A 10501-nucleotide genomic window follows, 5' to 3' on the forward strand; every position below is an offset into this window, starting at 1 on the left:
GATCTCTGGTCTACCATCTGGTATCTTACCTTATACGTGCCAGTAATCCTTCTTTAAAAAACAAAACACATTTGCCTTAGAATGTCTTTGCTAAGGAAATATTTTTTTATGATCACAGAGCAGGGTTATTGCAGAAGAAATTACAATTTCTGTAGTACAACAAGAGACCTGAGCGGATGTTCTAGCCTTTTATTAGCTTTAGCACTAGAGCCAGCATAGCTAACAGTAAGGCTAGGAGGTTTTATGTGACATTTACATCTGCCTTAAGATACAGACAAGCAACACACAGTGCCTCTGAGAATGCAAGTTTTCAACACCTATACCTAGCCTGCAGGCAAGAGATGCCTTTTCCCTTCTTTCCATAGTTTGCAGCCTTCCAGAAGTCAGAACTGTTCCAGGCCACAGCCTAACAAGTCTATGATGATTCTAACGAGTCTAGATTCACACATTTTTAGGGCAGAGATAAATATGGCTTGCTGATTCTTGCTGTTAAGTATGATATTTTATTTAAAAAAAAAATTATTTTTCTTTTCAGGGCTTAGCAGATACTGCAGCTTTCAAGAGACTGAACCGAAGTGAATAAAATTGGAGGTTACTTTAAAGTTCAGATAGATGTGAATGGAATTCCTGTGAAGCTGTTTCATGGGGCTTTTATATAATCAGCTACAAAGTTGCTTCACAGCTTTCAGTAAGTGAGAAATCGGCTGAGCTTCACTGAATTAAAAAGCCAGATCAAAAGTACTCTGGGGGCGTAAGATGTCCTGAAAGGTAAGTTAAATGCATTCAGTTTCTAGGACGATAAGAATTTAAAGCAAGTCCCAGTGAGAAAGAAGAAAAAAAAAAAACCAGCATACTTGGTCTGAGCAAAAAGCCAAGCAAAATCTGTGCATGCAATCCAAAGTGGTGTTGTAAACCATCATCTCTGTCCACCAGTTTCCATCAGTTAATCATATCTACAGGCTGGCACACACACCTATCCTGAACACCTTACCTATGGCCTGGTACCGTGTGGATCTTTGGATACTGAAAATTCTCCAGCTTTTCACTTCATCTTATGATAGACTTGTCAATAGCAAAATAACTGACTTAATATACAAATAATTGATGATGATAAACATCACAAGACTGCTAAGGACATGTGAGAATTTCCCCCCCACAAAAGTTTGAGTAGAAAAAGTTTTCAAGAAAGACTGCAAGCAGTGTCTCCAGTACAAGAAACCTGATTTAGATTTCAAGACCAGGCACAATGGGATTCCTGAGTTGGAATCCTTCTGGGAAGGCACTGGTAGCTTAGCTCTCCAAGCTAACAACTTGCAGTCACCTCTGAAGTAGCGGGTCGGGAACACTGGAGAGACACCAGCAGCACAGCCTTGGCTGAGTGCCATGGAAAATGACAAGATCAAGACAAGGGCAGCTGAGAAGCAATTCTATGAGATGCTGAAAAGACGGGAAGTGACCAGCCCAGCCATGGTAAATGGCTGGGAATCCTATCTGGCACAAACAGCTCTTCCTAAGAAGGAAAAATACACCTGGCATGTGTGCAGCAGTGGTCACTGGTGTGCACCAGCCCATTCTTAAATGCTCAGCACCCGATATTTCACAGCACAATACTTCCACATCTAACAGACTGCCCTTCTCTTCCACTTCTGACAGTCGTTGAAACCTGCACCAGTAAAGGAAACACATATTACTAAAGTCAGTACAAATGCACTATCTTCTGAGAGGCCACCACTTTGGAATACATCAGGAAGTAAGATTATATGTTTTCAGCTTGCCCTATTGAGAAAAATGGGGAGAAACTGCACAAGATAAAATACTGAAGAACTATAAACAGCATGTTAAAGTAACGAAATGTGGGATAATTCTACCATGTTTTTGTACGTTCACAACAACAGCACCAAAAAAATGTGTCCCCGTGCTCCCTTTTTCTGATAATATATCAAGAATACATGCTGCAAGATAAAAAAGTAATTTAGTTTTAAATCTATTAGATGACAATTTTACCATATAACAAAGAAGCAGAACTTTGTGTGACTGGTATGACATCCAGTTAGCCATTACAATACTTGTATGGAAAAAAGATACTAGTACTGAAACATACAAGCAAAAAAATCCAATTACTTCATTTTATTGAACACAGATCAGAAATGCAAATATGGCGCTGAGCTGGCTGGAAAGGAAAAGCCCAATCTATGAAAAGAGGGCAGATCCCAGGATCCTGCTTTCAGACAAGCTGCAAGAAAGGAGCACTGTTGAGAAACTAAAATGGATGTGTTGGGGACTTTTGTGAGATTACCACAAAACAGATACAGTTTATATTTGGAGTGAATTTTAAGTAGTCATCTTTCCCAGATTGCATTCAAGAAGTAAAGGTTTCACATATGGGCAGAGAACTTAAAATCTGTAACAGAACTAGAATAGTTTGGAAAAAGCAGTGCAGAAATAGCACATACCAGAAGGTTTACTATTTTACTAATTTATTTACGTCAGCCTAAAATAGTCTTCACCTTGCTCTGGGAGATACTTGCTTAACAAACAGTATTGCCAGTAAAAATGATTCTGCCTCTATGCTGCGTCCACATCACTGCTGGTGATGTACCTAATGACTCAACCAAGTGGTACTGATGAACGTGGTATGTTAACTCTGCTCTTGGGGCACGGGTCTTAAGCACTTGCTCCACACAGTGGGCATGATGACTGCCTGATTTAATCACAATATCACCTGCGTACTTCAGGAAAAAAAATTCACAACAGCAAGAACCAACAGTGACACAACACCAACACCACAAAACAGATGCCCATTCCCACCTCAACTACAGCCTGTGCCCCCATGCTCATATCTCTTTCTCTGCCATAGAGAACAGAGAGTGGAGGGCCCATTGCCATCTGTTTCCCCCTCCTCCAGACTACAGCAGCTGTTTCAAGTACTCCTGCCTGTAGGCACGCACTTAAAGGAGCTGGAAGCCTCAGTGCTGACATGCTGCAATGCAGAACAGCTCCTGCTGCTGCTGCATATCAACTTAAGGCAATAGGCACACGATGGGCAGCACATACCGAGAGTTTGGCAACATTTGCTTTATGGACAGGGACAAGGACAGAGATGTTTCAGACCTTTGACTTAGTTTCCCTGCATGTGAGTCAGGATGAGCAAGGAAATATTTTAAAACATAAAAACAAAAAACCTATGTACAAGAAAAATGCAGCATTCATCCCCTCCATCATCATCTTTTTTAAGTACTCATCATATGATGCAGCAGAAGCCATGATCAATTCCAACCTGAGACTGCCACGAGTTTAGTTTAGAGCTCTAAGCGAGTACGAAGTGACCCATTTACAGTGTCTCTTCACAGCCACATCTTCCTACCTGCGTTTTGTCACCTGCAAGACCTGACCAGACCTGATCAAAGAAGCAGTGCAGCCCTGACAGCACAGCACAGCACAGCACCCGCACTATGCAAAGGAGAGCACTTAAGACTGCATGCATTGCAGATGGAGATGACAGGCAAATATTATTAAAGAGCCAAAAGGCAGACAATGCAGTAATGCACTACACACAGCTATAAAACAAAGGTCAAGACTTCCATAGCTATGTCTCTTTTTAGCTTAGCTTTTCTCCTATAAACAGGTACTTACCACCTCCAGCAGCACAGCAAATACTAAACCTATTATTTAATTCTTCTCTACAAAAAATAAAAATAAACATGTTAAGCTCCATTTATATTGGAAAACATGATATCAAAATTGATTCCATCAGATCTCGTACGATTACAATAGCTAAAAAAGTTTTCTATGCTTTCCACCTGCTTAATAGAACCATCCCAAATGCAGCTGCTTACCTGATCTTGCAGAGACATAACAGGATTATTTTTGGTTGTATTGATATGTAGAACATGGTATCTGTTCTTTGCACAAAGATCATAGGCAATATTTGTGAAGGATGTGCTGGCAGTCTTAGGTACTCTATTGTAAATAATCACCACATCATCTTCTTCATCCAGTGTCACATCTTGTCGGGGGCCATCTGCTGTATGACGTTGTTCTATCTCTCTGACTTCATGTCTTGCAATAGCCCTTTCTGTTAAGGATGACAAATGCAAAATTTCAATATAAAGACTGACAGTTCTGAAGTTCAAACTGTAGAAGGCAAATAACACTGTGCAAAGTGACACTGCCCCAGCAATAAAGGAAACGTGTGCTGTTATATGTATTTCTGACGCATTTGATGTGAGAAATCTATAAAATATACAAAAGATGAAAGGTGAGATAGTCTGACAGGCTGGAAAACAATATGCTTAGGGAATGCATCCCATATTCTATGACTCATGTAAAAGCTACTGAAAGCCAAAACCTTTAAGGAAAATGTCTGCTATGCGCTACCAAATCTCCAAAGTATCTGTATGGGGCTGCTGAATCACAGCCTGAACCTCTGATTGATCACCTGAGGCGAGCAATGAGTCAGCCACGGGAGCACAGGTGAAGGCAAATCACCTGTGTTGCAGGAAGGGGTGGAGCCTGGCTCCATCTCTCCTGGACCCATTTAAGAGCTGACTGCCAGTGGGGAAGGATCTCTCTGGAGATCCACTCCACTGGAGTCCATCTTGCGAGCCCAGGATAGGGTGAGTGATGTTCTCTCATTACTCCAATATAAATTACATTAGCCAAGCTCATGGATATACATATACCATTTGTATATCCATTGATTATACAGTATCTCAAATAATTTCTATCCACTATTTAAAAACTATAACAAAAGGGATAACTCAAGCAACCTGGATGAATTTTCCAAAACGAGTAGAATACTAGTGCTACAGATTTAGTCAATTAACTGTAGAGAGGAGCTGGAATTCAGATTAAATCAATGTTTTTTGATAGTATAGCATGAGCCCCAAGTGCAAAGCTTGTTTACAGAATAAACTGTTTTCCAAATTTCCACTGGCTTTTCTGATATCAAGTTCACAGATGCTTATGGAACAGTTTTCATCAATGAGAAAAGTGATTTCAGTACTGATATACACCAAATAGTGGACAAGGAAGAAAGGTGGAAAAAGCAAGCTATGGCAAGGTGAGTGCATTACAAATTAACCTTTTATATAAAGAGTGACACTGAGTAACTGAATTTGCTTCAAGTGCTAAAAATCTATTTGTAAAAAAGAAAAAAGGGTATTAGAGCTTTTTTTTTCTGCTGCTGAATATTAAATACTTTGTGCTGATTCAGACACAGCTTTGTCCTGTCCTAGATAAGCATATACTGTAATATACTTTGTAATACAGATATCAAAGCAACTTCTCTGATTCATTTATTGTAATATTGCTTTTAATAATGCATTCAAGAAAATCTGTGTAGGCCAGCAGTGCAGTCCGAGGTCTGTATCACAAAAGTAACATGTAATCCCCTGTATTATATTCTTATCCATGGTGCAGCTCTTCTGGATGACACACTTTGCAGCAGCAGCTACCAGCCTTTACTTCCCTTGCTTTCCATAACTCAGCTCCTTGTGTTTTCTTTCACCATGACTCTTTAATTACAACATGAAATCACTTCAAAATCACTTTAAAATGGAATCTTTAAGCTGTGAACACCACTACCCTATAATTCCACATAAATTGTCTTCAACCACAAACTTCCATCTGTCTGAAAAGCTTCAAAGCTTAAACCTCTTCATATGCTCGTCTCTCACACCCCATAACTAAGTCACATCGGTATGAAAATGTTTGTAGAAAATGCTTATTGAGCATCTCTCAATTTTCTATGCGACATCTGTTGCTCCCCACTACACTAGTCACAGTTTTTACTCCTTCCTTTCTCATTTGTTACTTCTCCCATCACTGCTGGCAAACGTCCAGTTTTGGAAAGATGAGGCAACAGACCAGGCTTTGATCTCACTGGAGATGGCTACCAAGAGAAGTAAGCAGCAGCTCTTCTAACAGTTACTGGTATGGAGAAGTTTGGTAGGGAGGCATACTGAGCTGCATGGATGCCCCAGGGCTGTGTGGATGTATCTGCCACCTAGAAAGGTGGAAATGAAACATTTCATTTCTGTTTTCTATTCCAGAAAATCTCAGCTAGATAACGGCACAGAACTGCAGTGCCAATAAGGCTCCAGGGTGCTGAGGAGAACTTGCAGTTTTATATGCAATATATTTTATATAGAAAGCCAAAAGATGCAAGAAATTGACGTGATGATAAGTATTCCTCTATTGAAATAGTTGAAATCACAACTCAAGAATTAGTGTGATAAGTGAACTGTAAAGGCTATATATAAAAATAGAAAGGTCATAATTGTACACAATGTTATGGTGTACACAGTAGCACACAATTAGCATGCAATCATCTTAAGCTTTGCAATGTGAGAGGGGAAAGCAAGAACCTATAGAAGAACTTCCACAAATACTAAGTACACAGTTGTATTATCAGAGAAAAAGGTAGGTTTTAAACTTCCAACTAGCAAGAAAACTAATTTTTATGGTGAAGAACGGAAATCGTCTCTTTGATAAAACCAAAGGCAGAGATGAAACACAGGGTATAAACTGCCAAAGGGGCAAGGGAGGCTAGAGGCAGTGAGAAGCAGATGAGACCCTAGAAAGCATCTGTCTGACAGTCCATCCCAAGAGTCCATCTCACTGTAGTCTATTATTAATAACTGAAGGAAGAAAGCTGCAAATTGTATAAAAACAGGTGATTTTTTTCCAGTCATGAAAAGTGATGGCAGTTTTTCCTATGAAGTCAGGAAGCTTTTTTTGCTACATCCTAAAAACACTGTTTACTTGTTAAAATGGCACACATTTCATCTACATCAGTAAACATGGGTGTGGGAAGAGATCTAGAAATGGTAACATGCAGCTCAGAACAGTCTTTGAGATAACTGTATTAATCAGGAGTTAGAGAAATTAAAGCAGTTAACCAAATGTCCATCAACTCCTTCTTTACTCTTCTATCACCCTGTAATGGTTGAAACATGAACACTGCTTAAGTGTTTTAGAAGTATGGTAGAAAACACGATGTATGCTTTAACAACTTTTCACATGTGAAAGATAGGGAGGAAGAAGATGCTAGGTGTTTATTAAATATATTTTATTTACCAGAAACCTCCTTATATTACAACCGTGCAAATTCAACTTTGATTTTGAGAGCTTGTCTACATAGGGTTAGATTGGTTTCACCAAAATCAATTTTAGAAAAATCAGATTAGGTCATTTTTTTTCTATCAGAAAAGCAGTGGACAAAATGATGTACTCTAGTCTCATTGCTTTAACTCTATTCTATTTAAAACTGACTCTGTAAGAAAAACAGCTAGGCAAAGTTATGAAGAGTGAAATGCCTAAACTGGGTTAAGACTGTCATCCCTAAGTTTTACACTAATTTTCTACATTTATTAAAAAAGATAAATGGCATTTCAGCAAGTGATACTTTGAATACAAGACACAGATTTTCATAGTAATATAATGCATGATAATTTCAAGACACAAAACATTCTGTTTTATCTTGATGAGCTATTTTATTACTGCCTCTTTAGGGTCACTGAAATAATATCATTTCTGTAATGTGTTGAAAAGCACAGTTCCATCATCTGCAGTTGTCCTACATGCAAGCTTTCATCCATTTCATAGACAATTTGCACACAGGCAAATTGTATACATGATCAGTGTAATAAAGGGCTGCTACACTTGTAGTTCACCAGACAGTGAATTATTTGCAGAAAGTCTTCAGTTAGTGGCAACAGCTTCCATGTAAACAACAGAACAAACTCGTCTTCTCATCCATTAGTTTACATCTCCTTCAAAATTCTTTCTTATCCCATTTCTGTAACTGGCAGCATCTTCTCATGACTTGAGTATCTTGGGACATCATCAGAAAGCAGAAAATACCACAGCTAACTGTAAGCTGGTTTGCCAGTCTGATGCTACCAGCAAATAACATATAGTTCTAAGTTATACCTTCTTCATCAGAAGCACTGATGCAGCATTAAATCTGTACACCACCACCAATTATGGTAAAATCTAAAGTGATTTATCTTCAAGACTTCTGCCCTTTCAAGTCAATACAGTTTGTCAACAGGTTTCAAAGTTATTAGTACAAAAATAATACAGAGAGAAATGGGTAGACAAAGTTTGATTGCTTAGACCTGTTCTCTTAAGGTCTCAGCTAAGAAAACCACCTGTGAAAATGTAATAAGTCTCTATATTCTAATAAAATTATCTGAAAATCAAACTGAACAGTTTTAAATAACTACAGAAACAAATTACTGTATCAGAAGCTGTTATTTGCCTAAATTCCTTGCACATTCAAACAGATTAATGTCTTAAAAACAGCCTATTAGCATTTACTGCAAATCCAAGTGTTAACTGCATACAAAATAAAATCTTCGTGAATAAAATAGAGCAGCACAGATCCCAACAAACTAAAGGCTAGCAAAACTAAACATCTTAAACTAGTCATTTCTCACTAAAGCACCAGAACCTCCTGGGACTTCTCAACAAGAAAATCTGCAAAAACCGGAAACTCATTTATCTCCCTGTATCTTAGCCCTTACTTAGCGTTTGACAAAAACCAAATTTTGAGCCTTGGTAACTGTCAAACTGAAGTTAATTAAGTATCTGGAGGAATAATTCAGAGCACACACCCTACTTCCACAGATGATATTCTTTGTCCTTTATGTCTACTTTCATTTTGCATGTGTCCATAGATATTATCTAAGCTCTCCTGAGTATCTTTCATGTGCTTGCCACACATCCTAGCGGAAAGCCCCCCAGTCAGAAGAGGAAAGACTCAGTCTTGAAATAAATTTTAGCTCAGCAATCTTCATAGAGTCATAGAATCCTTAGAGTTAGAAGGGACCTCTGAAGACCATCTATTCCTACTAGATGAACAGGCACACCACAATTAGATCAGGTCGCCCAGGGCCTTATCCAGCCTCATCTTGAAAGTCTCCAGGGACAGAGCATCTGCCAATGGAACAAAAAGATGAAAGATGAAGATTAAACTTACTTCCACACGTCAGTACCAGTGATGCTGGCACCGCCCCAGAGCAAACATCGCTGGTGTATCTCTGACTCTGGATACCACTTTAAACCAGTAAGCAACTTTCTTCAGGTAGGAAGCAATATTGAAGGCATCTGACCTGGTGTTCTTGCTCTGTTCTCAGGCCAATTAGCCAAGCAGCTGGCAGCCTGAGGCACCGACAGCTCTCAAGCGGTTTCCCTGCCCAATAGCTGCATTAAGCACTTCATTGGCCTAAATACGGAACCAGAGCAGAACCAAAAACCTACTCAATATTGACTTCATTCTTTTCTGATGAAGAATGAAAACTGAACACCAGCTTAAAAATTATCCATAATTATGTAGCGAAGTTAATGTTCTGATTCACTTTCCAAATTATATACACATAGCATGTAGCCTTCCTCTTCCACTGAAATGTGGCTCCTCTGGGAGCTGTTGAGTAGCACACTGCTTTCATAAAGTGGAGCAGCACTGCTGCATGTGGATACCAATACTTTGGGGATGGAGAAGGAAGAAAGAATCAATGGTGCTATGACAATTTATGGCCATGGAGGGTTTCTGTCACTATAGCCAATTAAAACTACATGAGAAATATAGATTAATATAAAAACCCTGAAGTTAAATGTGCTCAAGGTATCAGTAATAACAAAGAAACACTTACAAAGACCTTTAGGAATAGTAGCTCTATTCTGCTCTAGTTTTAAGTCTTACCAACAGCACAACCACCACTTTGGTTCTTCAGAAACTCCATGCCTCACATACTAATGTGAAACTGAAGGCCTGCCCAAAATACTTTGACTTCCTTTTTCTCTGTAAAACACACCACGAGGCCTGCTGTCTCTTCATTAAACATGGATGAAAGTTCATTGCTCTCAAAGACAACAGTGGGTGAAGCAGGGCTTCAGCAGGGCACCAGCACACAGTGCTCCAGGAGCAGCGGTGCCCAGCACCAAGTCCTGGGTCTCAGGTTCTCTCATGTCCCAGTGACTCCTTGCAAGTACATCTCAGTGACCATTCTTGAAACTGTTACTAACCACTCTGATCCTCATTAACATATGTAAAAATACGTAAAAAAAGAGCAAGGGTGTTGTTAGTCTTACAAAGTGTCTCTGCTTATCATTCTGAGCTGACAGACTTTACAGCGGTGAAGCCAATACAACAAGAATGAAGCGCACACTCCAGTCCCAGGACAGGCCCCACACGTGTGCTCTGAGCCTGGTTCTGAGCTACAGAAAGCGAAGACCACACACAGAGCACACAAAAGGAGAGAGACAGAGCATAAAACTTCCAGTAAATTTTCTGGTACTATTATAAGCATTGAATTTGAGTCAGGACAAAACTCCAACTTTTCCCTCCTGTTCTGACAATCCAGTTATTGGTACTGAGAGATTCCAATAATTCATTCTACAAACTGCTTTACAGCTGGTTTTCTCCAGTAAGGCACAGATATGAAAGATCAGTTGCTGTAAGCAGTAGTAGTTTAGTGAACAATTAAAACTAAAA

The 10501-nt window shown here is 39.3% G+C and overlaps 1 protein-coding gene across 1 annotated transcript in view; it reads right to left on the reverse strand.

The window, feature by feature from the left end:
• Positions 1-10501, reverse strand: part of HS2ST1 (heparan sulfate 2-O-sulfotransferase 1) — a gene marked incomplete at its 5' end in the record, with an annotated part of 35684 nt that overhangs the window by 13294 nt on the left and 11889 nt on the right. Inside the window, one exon of the mRNA XM_031554854.1 lies at positions 3837-4075. Coding sequence (XP_031410714.1) covers positions 3837-4075 — 239 coding nt within the window. The remainder of the gene's footprint in view (positions 1-3836; positions 4076-10501) is intronic.

This window comes from Meleagris gallopavo, chromosome 10, assembly GCF_000146605.3.
Source record: "Meleagris gallopavo isolate NT-WF06-2002-E0010 breed Aviagen turkey brand Nicholas breeding stock chromosome 10, Turkey_5.1, whole genome shotgun sequence".
In the NCBI taxonomy this organism is placed as follows: Eukaryota; Metazoa; Chordata; class Aves; order Galliformes; family Phasianidae; genus Meleagris; species Meleagris gallopavo.